This window comes from Bubalus bubalis, chromosome 19 (assembly GCF_019923935.1).
Source record: "Bubalus bubalis isolate 160015118507 breed Murrah chromosome 19, NDDB_SH_1, whole genome shotgun sequence".
In the NCBI taxonomy this organism is placed as follows: domain Eukaryota; kingdom Metazoa; phylum Chordata; class Mammalia; order Artiodactyla; family Bovidae; genus Bubalus; species Bubalus bubalis.
Genome location: NC_059175.1, coordinates 18,857,486 through 18,878,083, shown reverse-complemented (window position 1 = coordinate 18,878,083; position 20,598 = coordinate 18,857,486). Strand labels below are relative to the sequence as shown.

The window sequence follows — 20,598 nt, the reverse complement described above, 5'->3', positions numbered from 1 at the left end:
CACGAGAAATAACTCATTGGCTCTTTCCTAACCAATCTTCCCCCCTTATGCTCCACTCTCCTTCATAAGACATCACGGGTCTCTTCATGCCACCCATTCTTCTAGGAAGCCCTGAATAAGCAGGCAACTCCATCCTAGGTTTATATGTTAATAGTTATTTACTAATATGGCTGTACCTCATGTAACATGATGATTGAAAAGAAGAAAAAAGAAGAAAGCTACCTTTTCTCATTACACTTTCTATAATTTTCATGTTGTATTTAGCATTACTATAGAATATGCCTTCTTTCCTTCTTCTGTATGATAACCAATCAGAGCACATGTATGATAACTCCCCATGGAAAAGTATTAATCTTTAAAAACTGTTTCAAATAGGTATCATTTCAGCATCTAACACACTTGAAAAGAAATAAATTTGTCAAATTTAGGGGAGAAAAGGAAACCATAAAATGTTAGAAAACATGGGTGAAATTATCTATAATCTTGGAGTAGAAAAGCATCATCAAGCAAAATACAAAAATGAGGAAGCTAATATCAATTACCTTTAACAACACAAAATATGTGCCCCCATTGTTTATATTATTCAATTTTACCATAGGTCTATACAATAGTTGGGAAAAATTCTTAAATGAATTAGCTCAAAAAATTTTTTTAACTGAAACATTCAGTTAGCATCCTAAATCCTTTTCCCTCACAAAGAATACAGGGATTCTTAGCTGGGGCTAATTTCCAGGTCTGTCTATGTGACAGACGTCATTGCTGCTGTAGAATGGAGAAAGGGAAAAGCTTAGTTAAAGCAAGACATAAAGAAATGGGCCAGTTTTCTAACTCCATCTTTTTTGATTTATTCATTAATACACCAGTTAACAAAAATGTATGGTTTTCATTAAGTTCCCATAAGATCAGACTAACCCGTGCTGAGAGAGAGACAAGTATAACACATTATAAATGCATCCATACCTTTTTACCCTTTATTACTGCAGAGAGATTCTAAAGAAACTCAGAGACTAAAGTAACAGGAATAAAACAACCTATTTCATTAACTTCCATTCCTCTGGATTTTAGCACCATTTTAACTTAATTTTTGTGGACATGCAAATCATTTTTAGTTTGCACTATCCTACATGACAGACTAAAACTCAAATTTCACATTAGTTTCACAGAAAACAACTCACCTCATTTTTTTTTTTTTCTTTTCCGCTGTAATTTTACCTTATAAATTATACTGATCATGATTCTTCTCAGAGTCTAGTCCGGGTGAAACTTGGTAAACAATTTAAAATTTCAGAAGAAAATTTAAGTAGCAGTAAGGGGAAAGGAAATATGGTATTTGTTATGCAACTATTATATAAGAGATAGTGCTGTGCTAGACATTTTAACATGCCTTAGAGCTCTTAGTTTTCATAACAAGCATACAATGTACTTATTCTAATCTACATTATTTTGGATGATTTGACTAAGACTCAACTATAGCTCACTAACAGCTAGTAATTGATAGGCTGACCTTTGAACACTGGTCTACATAATTTAAGGATTAAGAGTGGAAAGGAACACATCAATAAAGAGGGAGGGAAAGAAAACAGACCTCAGGGTTAGGGTTTAAAAGTGTTCAGTGCAAATGCCTTCCCAATTCCTGTGTTGTCTTATCTGCAAAAAAAGGAGAGATAATAACACAGCCTAATTTACATGGTTATTATGAGTCTCAAATAAGGTAATGTTTGTGAAAATCACTTTGCAATTGAAAAGCATGATATGAATTCTTTGTATAGCAATTACCCCAATGAGGTCTCTGTATACACAAAATAAAGAGCACTTGATAAGAAAATGAAAATGCTTCAGAAAAAACTATGGAGAGAAACAGATGGTTACATAGATGATATATAATGACATAATAGATGAAATAACAGATGAGAACTTCTTACTAAATTACAATGGACTGTTTATACAATTCTGAAAAATACATTCATCTGTCTCTTTAGGGTGTTTTATGCTCACTAATGGAAATAATAAAAGAAAACATTCAGTAGTTTAATTTTAAAGAGGAGGAAAAATCTAGGAAAGCTCAAGTGAAAACAGAAAGCCATGAAAAATAGAAAGCACAACAATCTAATCACAGAAATATTTTCAAGTCTGGGGATCAAAATATGTACTTGACAACACATTTTAGGCTCATGATTTCTGAAATAAACTATTTCTTAGATGTTGCAAAATCATGCTATCTTTAGAAGCTAAACTATTGTAGAATTTGGAACAAAGGATTATGTATCTGTCCAAATATGGACTCCACACATTGGTATTTGTGAAGGTGTGCATCAGCTGAGTGGAAAGATTAAGCAAGAGTAATGCACTTGGGAGGAGAAAGCAATGGACCCCACTCCAGTACTCTTGCCTGGAAAATTCCATGGATGGAGGAGCCTGGTAGGCTGCAGTCCATGGGGTCGCGAAGGATCAGACATGACTGAGCGACTTCACTTTCACTTTTCACTTTCATGGATTGGAGAAGGAAATGGCAAACCACTCCAGTGTTCTTGCCTGGAGAATCCCAGGGACAGGGGAGCCTGGTGGGCTGCCGTCTATGGGGTCGCACAGAGTCGGACATGACTGAAGCGACTTAGCAGCAGCAGCAATGCACTTGGGATAGACCTAGAGATTAGCATACTAAGCGAGGTAGTCGGAAAGAGAACAACAAATACCATAGGATATCACCTATATGTGGAATCTAAAAGACAACACAAAGGAATGTAAGCAGACTCACAGACACAGAGAACAGACTTGTGTCTGCCAAGGGGGAGAGAAGGATTGGGAGTTTGGGATTAGCAGAAGCAAACCAGTATATACAGGATGAATAAACAGCAAGGTCCTACTGTATAGCACAAGGAACTATAGTCACTATCCTGTGACAAATCATCGTGGAAAAGAATATTTAAAAGTATATATATATTTAACTGAATCACTTTGTTCTATACCAGAAATTAACACAACATTGTAAATCAACTATACTTAAACAAAATTTTTTTAAAAAAGATTAAGGTACACAAAACCAATCTAGTTTGCTCCTTTGCACACACAAGGAGAGCACAATTGTTTTTAAAGCAAGGAACAAAAACAAAAAACTCTATATGTCTAAGTAGATTCAGTCGATTCCTAAAATTATCTCGTGCAGGATATGTAAAGAGAAATATACATTGTTTTCAGAGAAAGGACATTGATGAAGACTGTGTTGATCTGAGGTAGAGGAAAGGATTAACTCATCCAAGGAGTGATTTGAAAAAAAGCTCTTGCAATTCTAAAACTCAAAGGTATTTTGTAAAACTGTTTTCTAGGAAGGATGAAAATCTATCTACTCACTTAGGCAAATCTAGTCACTCCAATCTGAAAGACTACTCTAATTAGAAATGAAACATTTGGAAAAACATACTCAAAGGGTTATATGGTCCACATGGTCAATTTACTAAGAGAAATTGCTGTGTTTGCATAGGTGCCATCTTAAAATCTATGTACAGTTATAAGAAAGAAACTAACTTAATATTCTTCATCCCTACACCCACACAACAGTATAAAAATCCACTTTTAATTAAGATATATGCATAGAACTTAAATATTTTAAAATACCTTGACTTTTCACTTTTATTATCAAAACCTACATAATTTGGAGGAGATTTTCCTCATATTTTATGCTATTATTTCAAATATTTATATTGCAGGTATATTAAACATAAGTACTAGTTCTTTTTGTACCTCAGTTTGTCCATCTAATACAGATAAAAATGGTACCCATATTATAGAACTTTGGTTTTGAAGATTAACTAAAATGAGTAAATATTAACTCAATATTAACTAAAATGATTAAATATTTATAAAGTGTTGGCATTTGGTTGCACTCAATGAATCTTCATTATAAAATATTGTATTACAAAAGTATTTTATAAGGTAATTTGAAACAGCATAGCTTATAGTACTCTAATGGTAGAAAGCACAGAGGAACTAAAGAACCTCTTGATGAGGGTGAAGGAGGAGAGTGAAAAAGCTGGCTTAAAGCTACATATTAAAAAAACTAAGATCATGGCATCTGGCCCCATCACTTCATGGCAAATAGAATGGGAAATGGTGGAAGCAGCGACAGATTTCCTCTTCTTGGGCACTAAAATCACTGCGGATGGTGACTGCAGCCTGGAAATGAGAAGATGATTGCTTCTTGGCAGGAAGGCTATGACAAACCCAGACAGTGTGTTAAAAAGCAAAGACATCACTTTGCCAACAAAGTGTCCATATAGTCAAGGCTATGGCTTTTCCATTAGTCACGTATGGCTGTGAGAGCTGGACTGTAAAGAAGGCAGAGCACTGAAGAATTGATGCTTTCGAACTGTGGTGTTAGAGAAGACTCTTGAGAGTCCCTTGGACTGCAAGGAGATCAAACTAGTCAATCCTAAAGGAGATCAACCCTGAAAATTCACTGGAAGGATTTATGCTAAAGCTGAAACTACAATACTTTGGTCACCTGATGTGAACAGCCAACTCACTGGAAAAGACCCTGATGCTGGGAAAGACTAAAGGCAAAAGAAGAGGGTGACAGAAGATGAGACGGTTGGATGGCATCACCAAGGCAATGGACATGAACTTGGGCAAACTCCAGGAGATGGTGAGGGACAGGGAGTCCTGGTGTGCTACAGTCCATGGGGATGAGAAGAGTTGGACACAGCTGTGCAACTGAACAACAGCTTAGGCCAAGTACTCCAGTACCAGGATATACACACAAAATATTTGAATGACCCCAAGTATTGAGACTTCTGCGGACAAACAAAATGAACGAAGCCCTCTTGGCCAGATAATCATATGACATTCAGAGTCCTTTCCAGCATTTCTGGGCATACCTGAAGTTGAGGAACTTGTGTGCTGTTGTTTAGTCACTAAGTTGTATTGAACTCTTTTGCAGCCTCATGGACTATGGCGGGCCAGGCTCCTCTTTCATGGGATTTCCCAAGGAAGAATACTGGAATGGGTTGCCATGTCCTTCTCCAGGGAATCTCCGGGATTCAAGGATGAAACCCACATCTCCTGCATTGGCAAGTGGATGCCTTACAACTGAGCCTTCAGGGAAGCCAGCCTGTGTGGATCGAGGTGGCATTTGTCGCAGCTCCTTTGAACAACTGCCCCAGTTAATGTGCCATCACTGTCCCTCCCTGCACTTTTCTTCCCTGTCTCAAGTGTGAATGCAGTCTTCTTCCTCCTCACACCCTGGGGTAAAATTGTTGCAATGCTATTGTAATTACAGGCTTAAAGAAAGATTTGAGGGGAAAAAAAATAAAAATAAGCAAGGCAAACAAACAAAATCTTTAAACCCCAACAGCTCAGTACTCCTAAAGTGGTTTTAACCAGGCCATCTCCACTATGGGGACCATTGGTAAGTCCCCACCTGCATCCATGTGTGTCTTTTCCTGCAGGGGCTTTCTCCCATCTTTTCACTGCCCAGAGTCCTCCAGAACACTGCTCCCTGAATTGCCCTTGAATAGCCCTTGAATGAACATGCCCTTGAATAGCCACGGGCATGTTAAAAAATTCTCGTACTTTATTATGCAAAAGAGTTTACTTTCCTTAGAATGTAACCTTTCTTTCTAACAAGTCTGGGGGCTTCCGTTCACAATTAAAATGTGTCCCTAAACAAAAGTCTCCTCTATTTTCTTTCACACTACAGAATGCAAAAACATTTGGAGTTTAAAATATAATATTGTTGCCCAACTGTATGTATCTGCCTGCAATGCAGGAGACCTGGGTTCAATCCTTGGGTTGGTAAGATCCCCTGGAGAAGGAAAAGGCAACCCAGTCCAGCATGCTTGTCTGGGAAATCCCATGGGCAGAGGAGCCTGGTGGGCTATAGTCCATGGGGTCACAAAGAGTCAGACAGGACTTAGCAACTAAACAACAACAAATTAGATTCTGCTGTTTATAGATATACACACAGTTGAAAGTGAAAGTATTAGTCACTCAGTCATGTCTAACTCTGCAACCCCATGGACCCACCCAAAGTTGGAATAGTTCACTCCAGTAAAGAACTTTTACTTCATATTTTAATTATATTCTTACTGAGTATAGAATGCTAGGTTAACAGTTTTGTCTCAGGACTTAAAAAGATGCCACTCCTTTGTCTTCTTACCTGCATAGTTTCTGAAAACTTTTAGCTAACTCTCCTTACTGCTTTATAAGCATTCTCCTTCTCCTTGATGGGTGTGTCTGCCTCTTGCCAGATTCAGGGTTGGTTGGCTGTTTTACAACTTCAATTCTTTGATGGATTCTTTAAAGTCATGAATGTGCAGTGTGTCTGGATTTTTACTTATTGGAAAGATGGGAATGGCATTCTTTGCAACTTTCTATACCTCTGAGCTTAAACTAGAAGATGGATGGTTCACCTCAGAATTCCTCTATGTTCTAAAGTTACTCTTCTAGGAGTAATGGAAGTAATAGGGGTTTGGTGCCTGTTTGGACTCACTGATAATTCAGTACCCTTTGATATTTTTAGTGGAATGAGTATACTCTGGCTAAGAATTGACCTTGCTTATGCAAACAATATATCTAAAAAACCATAAAGATTTGATCAGAACTTTGAAATATAGTGATAGAAGACCATCTCATAATCTCCTCAGAAAATACTGGGTCATGAGAAAACTCTATTAGAAATATTTTCACTTATATCTATGCTAGGCCACCTTAGTCCACATCTAACTCCTCCATTTTTAAAGGGGGGTGTTTTTTATTTTCCCTTCTCATCTTAAAAGGTTTTCAGCCTTGGTTTGAAAAGTCAGAACATACAAATGCTTTCTAAATAGACAACAATACTACCCACTGGAGGAGATGCTCCTCTCTGACTGCTTTGCCAATTACTTCATTTATTTTGGGTGAGGAAATAGATCTGAATCCCTGCATGAGCAATTCCAAAAAAAAAACACAGAATCTTTTATGTCTTCATATGCATACATACTGAAGATTTCTCACTGTTTCCTCAAACCCTTGTTTGCCTTCAAATATCCCTTCAGAGACTATCATTCCTGAGCAACATCTAGGTCTCTCTTGATATGATTCATCTTATATTGAAAGGCAACCCTGATGGTAAATTAATGCTATGTAATGGCCTCTTCTAGAAAAATATAAATTGGGCATTTAATATTTTAAAGTATAAGGCAAAGATGAAGACCTGTAAAACTTGCTTTTGTTTTAAATGAATTTGTAGAAAAGATGATTTTTGTCATAGCACTGTGGTATTATTGTTTGTTTTTAGTAGTTGTAATACATTTTGTTTTTAATGTTCAGTGAGCCAGATTCTCTGAAGAGCTTAAATCCCAACCTAGAATGTTAATTCTCTGAACCTCCAGGGTATCACTGGTGTGCAGCTCTGTGGGGTATGACTGCTATAGAGCAGTCAAACAGTTGGCGAGGACTTAATAAATGCTGTTGACTAACTTAAATTCAGGAGGCCAAGGACTATAAACATGGCCAAATCATGAGTACAGAAGCACTAACACCAACATAGAAATCCAGACTGCCATAATGGTAAAGGATTTGGGAGGATGACAGTCATGATACTAAGACAGCTTTAAGCTAAATGTCTTATTCCCAATCCCTGTGTGAATAATAGGGCTATACCCCCAAATTCCATGTGTGTGGTATATGACCAATGTAGGCAATAGAAGGAACTCGGAAGCAAGGTCAGGGCTCTAACTACATAACCATTCATCATTCTTGGCCTTGACATAAAGGATTTTAATATCCACAACTTAGGGAACCATTTGAACCATCAATAACAACTTTTTCTAACAATAAAAGTAAAGGATTTTTGTTACTCTGTTTATAATGGACCAATTCTATTTTCAAAAAAAAAAGCCTAAGGCTTAAAAGACTTGGTACAGAAGCATGTGACACAACTGAGGACCACACAACACTATTTGGGAATGTTTTTTGCTTTGCTGTTTTGGCTTTTTGTTCATTTTTATTTTGCAATGTGCTTTCAATACTGTTTTCTTATTTTACTCTTAAAAAATCTTAGTAGATAGTGAGAGCATTTGATAATAATCGAATGATTTATGGTTTTCTCGACCTTCTCCCACCAGGACGCAAAGTGGCAAAGCCAAGACTGTAACTCAGAAACTTATGGCCCATCCCTGGGCTGCCTTTGGAAGCACTGACCTTGGAAAACTATGTAAACACAGTGATCATTTTAACTGAAATCATTTTTTAACGTTCAAAACCCTTCCTTATAGATGGCCATTTTAATAATCCAAAATGATATTTAATTAAAAAAATAGAAAACTGCTTTTAGTTAAAACTAAGTGGCCTTCATAAGTAACTTTTTTTTTTTCTGGAGTGATAAACTACTAATAGAAAACTTCACCAAATTATTACACTTTTCTTCACAACTTCACTTTGTTATAGAGCAATACTATCTGTAGGAGTCATTCTTTAATATTCATCATCAACTCAACAGAACTTCTCTCCATTTTTATGTATCTTTGATGTTTACATTGTGAAGTACAATATATGCAATTATTTCTTGGATATAATCATTCAGAATTCAACTCCAACTTGCAATTGCCCAAAAATGAAATAGCAAACACATCACATTATCAGGAAAAAAAAAAAAAAAAGTGGAGGTTTATTCCAAGGCAACAATGTAATGATTGACTCTGGCCACTGAAATTGTCATGCTATTGATTTTGCAGCAAATGGTGGCTGATCAGCCCCTATTCTTTGAGACCTATTCTCCATACTCATATCACTTAGACTTGGCTATTCTTGTGCTATTGTTGATTACCTAAGACAAATTCTTTTTAACCACTCAAAAATAATCTATGTTTCTGCAACAATGAGTGTAATTGACAATCATGGCACATTATTCACAGTTTAAAATATCCTGCCAAAGAGGATACCCAGGATGCAAATAACAAGTGCACAGGAGTGTAAGAGAGAGAACCTCAGCATCCATGGGAAGAATTAAGGATTAAAGTGGGACAGGCTTGGCTGGTCAGAGTGGGGTGGGCAGATGAAATAATAAAAAGAAAATTACAAAAGTTATAAATTCAGTTGTCAAATATGCTCTATAAGAGTAGAGATCATATGTATCTTACTGACCATTGGATACCCAGAGGCTAGCAAGCATAGTTTCTAATACACAGTAGCATTCAAAAAAGATTTTTTGAATTTTGTACAGGAAGAACATAAGCAGGAAGGCAAGATTAATGACCAAAGAAATGGAACCTCTGAAACTACAAGGTCTCATTTCAGTTTATTGCTAATAAAGACACAAACCAGAATATTATTTTGGTTTGGCTTTGTATTTTTCATTTTTCAGAGCATCTTTACCAATAGTATCCCCTCTGACCTTTGGACTTAAAGAGAGACCGTAGAGAAAAATCCAGCTTCCATATACTTAACTTCATCAGGATTCTAAGCTGCTATAATTCTGTCAGTCTCATACCTTAGGTAGTGAGGAATACAGCAGAGAAAGGAGGCCAGTCTGGAAAGAAATCCATTATTTTTTACTTTAACCATAAAACCCCCAGAACAATCAGTCTTACAGAGTAATTGTGAGGAACAATAAATGTAGACATCTCTTAAGTGCCCTAACAAATGTATCATCCTTTCCAAATTTCTTTTCAGTCTCCCTTCTTCAAGTAGGCACCAATGGAATGAAATGGTATATTTCTCAGTTGGGGCCATTAAAAGAGCAGTTGCCTCCCAAAATTCAGCAGTGCAAAAGCACAACTGGAAAAAATTATTTTTTTTAAGTAAAAGATAACTTCGACTTACAAATTTTGGACATCTGAAGCCTTTTGTGACAAGAGAAAGAAATGATCTAGGAAGCCTCTGGGTATATTTCACCAAGTGGGCTCCTGGCTCCTGGTATCCAAACTGGGAAGCCCATTCCTAAGGGTTTTAAATTCAGATGCTAAGTAGTTCCTAGATATTCTGTGCCCTCCAAACAGCAGCACAGGATTTGTTTTCAGTTTTGAACAAACACAACAATTCTATCAAAAAATATAGGGAACATCAATTAAAAGACAGACATCTGGTAAGTGACAATTTTATCCAAGTGTGGAGCATCTAAAAGAATCCTAAGTCAGAGGACAGTTTCATCAAGAAACCAATCAATCCAGTTGAGCATAAGATACTGTGAATCTCTCCAAATTGGTAGGAAGAAAATGATTCAGGGTACTAGGAAATTGAGCATTTAATGTAAATTACTACAAGAAATATTCTAATTTAATACATAAGAGAGTTGATTAATGAAGAAAAATTAAAATATATCCAGTTCATCTCTAGGTGAAAAGATTTATAAAAATTCATAAGTTCAGAGAACACCAACAGAGATATTATAAGGAAATGTACTTTAGAGTTTTTTAAAAAATAATCCCTAACTTAAAAATACACTATCACTATAGGAATTTCTATGTGCCTCTCCCCTCATCTGTATCTTTACTTCTTACTCCTGGTGAGTATAATGGCAGAGGCATTAATAGAACTGGGTGGCTCAGATAATCAGGTCTGAAATTTACAAACCTCTAAAATGTTAGCTCAAATGGTAAGCCCACTGGAAGGACAAGGAACTTCGGAGATTTATGTTACTGGATTGGATATTAAGAACAAAAAATATAAAATAAGCAAAATGGAAATAGTAAAGGGAGGAAATATATTTTTGAGTAAAATTAAAATTATCCCCTAAGATCTATGAATTACTGATTAGAACCTCAGAAATCATCACTGAGTACCCACAACATAAAATCTAGAAAACAGGAAATGAAGAGAAACATGTTAACTGCATAATTTTCAGTGTTGTCTAGTTGAGAGAATATGCAGACTTGAGAAAATCAGTTGCCAATCTTTGGGCATAAATATAACAGTGACTTATTAGAATCATCCCTTAAAAATAAACAAATAAATAATAAACCAAACTCAATGTTATGGACTAAATGCTGTGCCCTCCAAATTTCATATGTTGAAATCCTAACTACCAATATAATGATATTGGAGGTGTGGCCTTTGGGAGTAATTAGGATTAGATAAGGTCATGAGGTAGGGTCCTAATAATAGGATTAGTACCCTTATAAGAAGAGACACCGGAGAAGGCAATGGCACCCCACTCCAGTACTCTTGCCTGGAAAATCCCATGGATGGAGGAGCCTGGTGGGCTGCAGTCCATGGGGTCGCTAAGAGTTGGACACGACTGAGCGACTTCACTTTCACTTTTCACTTTCATGCATTGGAGAAGGCAATGGCAACCCACTCCAGTGTTCTTGCCTGGAGAATCCCAGGGACGGGGGAGCCTTGTGGGCTACCGTCTTGGGTCGCTCAGAGTTGGACATGACTGAAGTGACTTAGCAGTAGCAACTGGTCTTGCAAGCTATACTTGAACCCCTTTCGTGAGAGGAACTGGCTTCATTTCCAGGCATTTCCATTTGATCCATTTCTGGGCCAGACACTATCTCTCTGCCCCATAGCTACAAAAAAGCATCTGCAAACCTCGAGATAGAATGTATCAAACAACTATTATGTGATAGATGTTTTCACCTCAGTATGATATTTTTTTCTACCTTACAGATACAGAAACTAAGGCTCAAAAAAATTAAGTAATCTCCTAATGATCAGATCTTTAAGCATCAGTGGATCTGGAGATTGATTCCACATCTCTGAACTCAACAACTATTTTCTTTTCACCACACCAGTGATCTCTAAACTATATTGATTTTGAAAACAGATGACATTAAAAAGTAAGTATAAATATAAACACTTATATATTCCTTTTAAAACCCACTTTGGAGATTGCTGTACTTTATCACATTAGCTCCCTTATACTCGAGAGACAATAAAAAGCTAGATTAGTGAAAGTATATTCATATTGAAAAATGCCAGAACCTAACATTCTGAAACAATGATTATTACTCTGAACATGAAGACTAGTAAATCTACTACTTTAAAGATAATTTTCAACAGAACTACAAGCTTCAAGTGTTAAATTTTTAACCCTAGAAGAGTCATACTGTATTAATATTTCATTGGAGAAATGTCAAGGAAAACTTGAATCACAGATCTGATGCTGGGGTCACTGTAAATGGCTCCTTTCCTTTCGGAACCAATGGATTAAAAGAGTCAATAGAGTTAACTCAGGTCACTAATGGGGTGGGGTAGAGTCTTGACTACTGTAGCAAATTAAACTATTTAATTAAAAACAGAGTTGTTACTATAAGCATCTTTATACAATTTTCTAACATATTCTAAAACTAAGATCATGGCATCTGGTCCCATCACTTCATGGCAAATAGGTGGGGAAACAGTGGCTGACTTTATTTTTGGAGGCTCCAAATCACTGCAGATGGTGATTGCAGCCATGAAATTAAAAGACGCTTATTCCTTGGAATGAAAGTTATGACCAAACTAGATAGATATTCAAAAGCAGAGACATTACTTTGTCAACAAAGGTCCGTCTGGTCAAGGCTATGGTCTTTCCAGTAGTCATGTATGGATATGAGAGTTGGACTATAAAGAAAGCTGAGTGGCAAAGAATTGATGCTTTTGAACTGTGGTGTTGGAGATGACTCTTGAGAGTCCTTTGGACTGCAAGGAGATCCAACCAGTCCATCCTAAAGGAGGTCAGTCCTGCGTGTTCACTGGAAGGACTGTTGTCGAAGCTGAAACTCCAATACTTTGGCCACCGGATGCGAGGAGCTGACTCATTTGAAAAGACCCTGATGCTTGGAAAGATTGAAGGCAGGAGGAGAAGGGGACACAGAGGATGAGATGGTTGGATGGCATCACTGACTCAATGGACATGGGTTTGGGTGGGTTCTGGGAGTTGGTGTTGGACAGGGAGGCCTGGCGTGCTGAGGTTCATGGGGTCGCAAAGAGTCGGACATGACTGAGCAACTGAACTGAACTGAACTATGTTAACTATTTTCTTTCTGTCCTAAATTGCTATGCTTTGCAGGTAGCAGGAGAAAAAAATCCTAGATGTCTACAACTAAATGCTGCTCCAGAGTAAATTAAAAGGTACCATGTAAACATACTGAGGCAGGAGAAGGCAAGTTTTAAATAGAGACATTTGTTGATCTATTATGATTCAGAATAGTAAGTAAAAATTAATCCTTTTTTCTATGTGGGATTTTCCTGCTGTGAAACTTATAGGAGAATAATAACTCACTAAGCCTCACTTTTCCAATCATTATTTTGAGATAGGATGGTTTTACACTAAAATGTAAAATTCTGTAATTACCATGTACATGTCACTTGTTCAGTCCCATTAAAGCAAAAGTCAGAACAGCAAGAATTGTCCCTAGATTCAACAGATGACAAAGACACTTCCTGAGGTTAACAAAACAGAGAGAAATCTGAGCTATGCCCTTGGTATATGGGCAAAGAACCAAAATCTGGGAGAAATGTGGCCTTAAGTACCCTAAGAGGCATAAGACTCAAAGCAGTCATATAAGAACTTTAATTATATTTGCAAAAATAAAATGCCAATCCAATAAGAGATGGCTTGAAAACTTTAAAAAGAGATAAGTCCCTCATACCACAAAACTTGTAGGAGAATCTTCCCCTTGTCATAGCCACTGGGATCATGTCTCGCTTTTGCACTGTCCAATGTCCAGTTCCTCCTTTTTGTATCTACTACTACTATAAATTATCCTCCCAAACTAGCAAAATGTCACTTAAAGTAAAAGTGGTTTGCTTATATTCTTATATTTAACATTTTTAATGCATCCCTTCCAAATAAAGGAAGAATTCAGAGCATTCATCATTAAAAGGGACACTGTACCAGGTCTTCAAAAGGAGAAAAATATGAACACTGCTTTAAGTGCTCAAGAACAAATCAGGTGAGTCTCATAAATAAAGATGGTCTTTTTTTCCCTCCCATTTCATGCGCCTTAGGTTTTCACAATGACAGATACAAGATACAGAGACATGCAGGGAGGAGCAGAGGCCATGTTCAACACTTAGAACATTCCCTTTCATTTTCAAATGTCATAATGCCAAAGAAAAACATTCTCAGATCCAAAATCAAATTAATTCTTTAAACTTTCCTCACCCAAGAATGGGATATATCTAAGTGTACAATTTTGAACCTGTTATGGCAAAGACTTAAGGAGCGGGGATGACATTCTTAAGCCAGTGCAAACTAAACTTCAAAAACTCTAAAGGGACAAGTTTTCACTAGGCAAAGAGTCTGGCTTTTTTCTCTGGTAACAGTAGTCTCTTGCTCAGAGTTATTTAATTAAGTGGAAGCACTTTCTTTATGCCAGTGGGTTTTCAAGAAGCTAAGAAGCAGTGAAATGAGAGCTCTACTGTTCACATTTGGACAAATGTAGGCAACTCAGATTCTCTTAATCTTGGAAGCATGAGCCTTTCCACCAAGATGAAAATTTTTGCATTAAGCAAATATAAATAGGAAATCTCCTAGCATCATTAAGTACTCAGAGTTCATTAAAGTCACGGTTCAATTAAACATTTGCTTTTAGAATATTTTTCTCCAAGAACAGGGAAATGTTTAACAATAAATTTTAAATTATCCAAAATATTCTCTTTTGCCTTTATACATTTTCTTCATATAGCATGTCTCTGAAATTTAATAAAAGAAAGAAGTATTATGTGAACGGATTGCTTTCAAATTTAACTTAAGAAAAACTCAGTAACAGGAAGACGTTTTTGCAGTTTGGTAATTTGTATGCAGGTCACCATCTATCACAATGAGAAACTGTGTGATAATAGAAGGAATTCCAGGCTCCATGCCATGGCCCTTGATTCTACATAATAATCCATATGTCTGAACACCAAAATAAAAAAAGGAATCTGGACATTCCCTCAGAGTTTGTTGAATTTCCTTTGTTGGTTATTAAACAAAGTTACTACTCAGTCCAAGAACAGGCACACTTCTGGGTACATCCTCATTTGTTTTTAAAAACCCTGCTGGGCACTATACTTCCTTCTCCATTATTCCTGCATCGCTCACCCTTAAAAGCTGGATGGTAATTAATCCTATAGAAAGAATTAACGATGGCCTTGGGCCATCGCCAAGAATCACTGGTTGTAACACAAAAGCATTCCGTACTAAGAAATGTGTTTGCATTTGTGGTTTTTCTGATGCCTTCAAATGAATGTTTCAACGTCATAACTACATCTGTTTGGATGCCTTTTTCCCCCTTGGGTAAATGAACAAAGGGGCATGTTCTTAGAGTTTGCCTGATGGAAATTAACAGTCTACTTTCATCCTTGCCTTGTGTAGCTTTCTTTGAGTTGCTCTGTTTCCTCTTGCTCTCTTTCATAAACTAGTAGAAATCTAAAAATTATCACTAATCTGGTACCTTAAGAACACTAAGTGAATACGACAATCTCCATCAAAAATAAAACATTAGAGGAGGAGAGAGATTAGAGACATACTCCAGGGTAGAAAACTCATGGAAGTGATGAACCACTGATTAAGTGTTCACATTTTTCATCAAGTACGTGAACTTGCAGAATGTGATTGATTGAAGTACCCTGTAATATAAGTTCAATTTACCCTTTTGGACTTGCCTGGGAAGTTTGCTATTCAAGACATAAATTTCTTCAGTTTCAACTTTTTATATTTTATGCATGCTTCTAAAAATCAGGGTGTCCGATATCTTGCCAGTGGGCATATACAAATGAATGGTAAGGCACATAAACTGGCTGAAAGGGAATTCCCATCAAATGTCAACCAGGCCACTGAGACAAACAAGTCTTCATTTGTTAATAAGCTGTGTACAATCAGAGAACTGAAAGTCAACCAAGGGTTTCTCACGAGTCTGATCATGAAAGCACAATATTAAAATCCAAAAGAAAACAGCAAAATGTTGTGGGTACACAGTTTTAGAAAATAAATGAAAACAAAAGGTACTTACACTTTTGCTCCGGGAAAGCAAATCACAGGTATTTCTTTTCATGGTGGTGCTTTAAGTAATTCAAACAGGCAATAGTTGTTTCCAATGTCACTGCTCACACTGCAACAATTATCCACTCAAAAGCCAATTGGCATTCTGGAGAGAAAGGCAAGGAAATGTTTAATCAAGTATATGAGTTACACATGCACTTTGAAATGCTGTCTCAGAGTGGGACAGTATTTCTTCCATTATTCATCAAAACAGGCTAAAATGGTGCTGTGTCTAAGCCGTAAAAGTACACACAAGCAACATTTCCAAAACAGCTTTTGTTAAATGTAAGTTAGAGATTTCAGGCACCATCTGTTTTTCATTAAATATTTAAGTCTACATTTCTAGTGGCTGAAGAAAAAAAAAAGGTATGGTAGTCACAACCTAAAGTTACACGTATGAAATGAAGATGCATACTGACTTGGGTATGTCCTGATTCTGGCTGGTATAGCTAGGGACTCCTCAGTTTTCCAGCTAGGGATCGCTGAAGTAGCTTTGTTCACTGCTGGAATCTTACCCACATCTGAAAGCCCTCTGACCACAGCATCATGGCCTCTTGTTTCACTAGCAATAATCTACAGTACATGGAAGACATCCCAGTGGCTCTTCAGTGAATTAGTGACCTCCCTACCCATTCAGTTCAAAGAGGTTCCAAGGAATGCTTGGGAGAAATTGCTTACCTAGTCAAGCAGCAACTATTATCTTAAGAATATTCTACAGCAGCTGCCATAGGAAAGACATGATAGCCACATTGCCTATTCTTCACTTCCACTAAGAAGATGATTCTGTGTTTTGAGCTTTGAAGAAAGAGCAAAGAGAATAGTTAAATGTGTTGTGTCCCATTTCTGACATTCAGCTATATCTGGACATAGCTTAGAAGCTCATAGGGTATATTGGCATGTAGGCTGAAGTGCCTTTTGGGAAAGAAGCTCCCCTAAGCGAAAGAGGATGAGGCAGACAGTCCTGACCAAACCACAAGAACTCTGACATTGTAGGTATAGACTGATTCTAACCACAGCATGTAATTCTATCACTTAGATTTGTTCTAAGCTTCTCAGAAGACTTATGTCTGAGGGTGAATGAAAAGAGTAACAGTGAGCAAGGTCTGAAGGAGTTTGTTTTGCTCAAATGACTGAAAAATATCAAAGGGTGGTGTAGTGTGAATTATACATTCAAAAAAATAATCAAAACAAAAAAACTATATGTACTTAAAAAAAAAACATATAAAACTAAAGGAGAGAGGACTCCAGGGTACACAGTCTATGTGGGCCTCTCGGGGGAGGCCAGCTCGCAACAGCAGGAGAACCCTGCCAACCCCACCCTGTCCAACCAGTAGACAGATTCCTTCACTTGACAACCTACAGTAGTGCTCTCTCAAGGCTCAAAGATTTGTTTGGACACATGTGAGTCACACCTCAAAATTTAGGAAAATAAAAGGGAGATGTTTTTAAGGAGGCCAGAGACCCCACAACAGTACATTGGAGCCAGAATCAGAGAAATAGCATTTATTATTGCTCAGAATATACCCAGATACAACTTGGGGACCCAAAAGGCACCAAGGAAAAAAGTCTTTTTCTGGGCTTGATTAAAATGCTTGCCTGAGATTAGAGGGGAAAAAAAAGTACAATCAAATGTGAGTTGTTGGAATAAATATGGTCACTTTGAATGTGAATGGATTTTTTTTAAGGGAGTTGGGGTTAGAAGGTAGAACGGACCCACAAATGCTAAGTTCTCAGCTACTATACCTCTGGGAATTTAGTCACTTTCAATGCTTAGTTATAATGCTAAACATTTCCTGAGTTCTCAGAAAATGTGAAATTATGTTATTCACCTAGATCAATTTAAGAAGTGAAGATAAGTAATATAAACTGTGAACTAAATATTTCATACATAGGGAGGGAAAAAAATCAGTAAAATTCTTTGGGAGGCTTACACACTGTATCAGAGAAAAACTCATTCGAAATATTGAATTATTCATTCAGTGTTTAATGAATACCCTTAAGGGTAACCATGGAATAGTTGCCCCAGTGGACTAGTGACTCAGTGGTTTTAAATTAACTAATCAGTCAAATTTTTAAAAAAGAAGGATTTGATCTGATAAGGCTTGCTGAATTAATCAGGTTTTTAGCAAATTTGCCTTGACATATTTAAAGACCATCATTAAGAGATACTTTCTCTTAGGAATTTAGAACCTGTAGAAATCTGAATAGGCTTTCTACAATGAATAAGATTTAATTGAAAACTGACAGTAGATCTGATGACCTTTCTCAGTCTGCATATCTAAAGGAGGCAATATGGCCTTGTAAAAGAGTATGAACCTTGACACCAAATAGGTTAGAATTCACCTCTCCAGTGGAATTCTGTGCAGCTTGAGATAAGTTACTTAACCTCTCTGAGCTTTTTTCAGATCTGAAAAAGGGCTATAATAATATTCGTTTGGGTTTGAGTTTAAATGAACTAATGTGTATAAAGTAGTGTCTAGGAGACGATGCTAGGCTCTCACCACCACCACCATCATCATCCATCATTACTACCTTTTTTCCTCTTAATATCAAATAGCAAGCAACCACAACATTTTTCCCTTAAAAGTCTAAAATCCTTCAAATAAAAGAGTTTTAGGCAAATATAATATCAATTAAGCAGTAATGAATAACATACCAGTTTGGGTCCCAGGAGTAAACAGAACATACTTTTACTAGGATCATTTAAGGAGGGTTACATAAAGAGACCGTTTTAAAAGATGTGAATAGGACAGAGAAGTCCATAAAGTATGGTGAAGTAGCCAGATCAAGCTGTAATGGAGTTTTTACCACCCCAGGCTAAAGGGACAAGGAGAGGGATGGGTCAGTATTCCCAGACAATAAGCTGTCAGAGAATGGGCTGCCTTGAGAAGGAAGGTTATTGTCTGGGACATAGCTAGCCTCAGGTGACTCTGAAGGGCAAGAGATGAGGGAATAAATTTGATTACACTCTCCTCTACCCTTCTGATCCTGCTGGGACTCCCCACCAGCCAAGTGCAAGGAAGCCAGAGGACAGAGAAAGCTGCTGCCTACACCTCATTGGCCAGCCTCCTGCTAGGCAAAGTGATTCCTAGGGTGGGGCAGGGAGGAGAATGTAGCTGAGGGGACAGGAAAGCTGTTCCACACAAATCTGATCTGCAACCTATGAAGAGGATGGCACTTTTCTGCCATCTCATCTCAGCAGAAGAAAAACATCTATCGTTTATCTTTAATCCTTTCAACAACTCTTGAGGTAGGTATTGTTATTAATGCCCATCACAAAGAAGATGAAAAAAATCAGCTTCAAGAAGTAGGGTGCCAAGGAAATAGCAGCAGAACCAAGATTCAAACCTGATTTGTCCAACTCCAAAGTCCAATTTTTTGTCTATCCTAATACATTGCTTTGCTGCCAAAATCATGGATCAATGCATTTCTTTAAAAATTGAAGTATAGTTGATTTGGAGAAGGAAATGGCAACCCACTCCAGTATTCTTGCCTGGAGAATCCCATGGACAGAGGAGCCTGGTTGGCTACAGTCCATGAGGTCGCAAAGAGTCAGACAAAACTGAGCACACAGCACGTAGTTGATTGGCTCAGATGGGAAAGAATCTGCCTGCAATGCAGGAGACCTGGGTTTGATCCCTAGGTGGGGAAGATCCCCTGGAGAAGGGAATGGCAATCTTCTCAAGCATTCTTGCCTGGAGAATTCCATGGACAGAGGAGCCTGGCAGTCCATGGGGTCACAGTCAGACACGACTGAGTCACTAACATGTCTACTTTCTCTATAGTTGATTTACAATGTTATATTAACTTCAGGTATACAGCAAAGTGATTCTGTTATAATACAGACAGACAGATAGGTAGATAGAGATGTATGTGTTCTTTTTTAGATTTTTTTTCCATTATAGGCTATTACAAGATACTGAATATAGTTCCCTGTGCTATAATTAGGCTCCTGCTGTTTATCTATTTTATATATAATAGTGTGTATCTGTTAATCCCAAACTCCTAACTTATCCCTCTCCCCCTGCTTTCCCCTTTGATAGCCATAAGTTTGTTTTCTATGTCTATGGGTCTATTTCTGTTTTCTAAATATATGATATCACTTAGATGTAGAATCTTAAAAATGACACAAATGAAGCAATGCATTTTAATTTTCAACAAGTGGTAACCTCTGCAAGCATCAAAACTGAGCCCAAACCAAAAAATGTTTGATAAAAATAAATCTCCTCTCAGCAAGGCAGTTATCTTAGCTCCTACAAATTCCTCCCTCAGCAAAGACAATGCAGTGAGGCAGCAGAAAGGCTTTCTCCCTCCAGGTGCCAATCAGGTTGGGGGAGACACATGGTGATTTCATCACTAGAGGAGTTTTCACATAAAAGTTAATTAGGGAGAAGGAAGACTCAGCTCCAGCAGAAAACACACTTTAGGAAATAAAAATGAAGAGAGTAGCTAAGTCAGATAGTGGGTGTTGGCACATTCAGAGATGGAATCTGAGCTGGAGCACCTGGATAAATTTGGCTGCTTTGATGCAAGGAAAGGGAGTTAAGACAAGTTCTTTGCTGGAGACTGAGAATTTACAGAGTGGAAACACCTCACCTGTGAGCCTTCTCACCTGGGTGTCGGAAGAAATAGGTTCCACTTGTATCAGTGTCATATATATGAGCTGGACAGTG

The 20,598-nt window shown here is 37.4% G+C and overlaps 1 protein-coding gene across 8 annotated transcripts in view; it reads right to left on the bottom strand.

Annotated features, from left to right (window-relative positions):
• Positions 1–20,598, bottom strand: part of PDE4D (phosphodiesterase 4D) — a 1,672,581-nt gene that overhangs the window by 1,244,538 nt on the left and 407,445 nt on the right. For all 8 annotated transcript variants that reach the window (XM_044932572.2, XM_044932573.2, XM_044932571.2 and 5 more), the window contains one exon: positions 15,897–16,031. In XM_044932572.2, coding sequence (XP_044788507.1) covers positions 15,897–15,938 — 42 coding nt within the window. In that variant the 5' untranslated portion in view covers positions 15,939–16,031. The remainder of the gene's footprint in view (positions 1–15,896; positions 16,032–20,598) is intronic.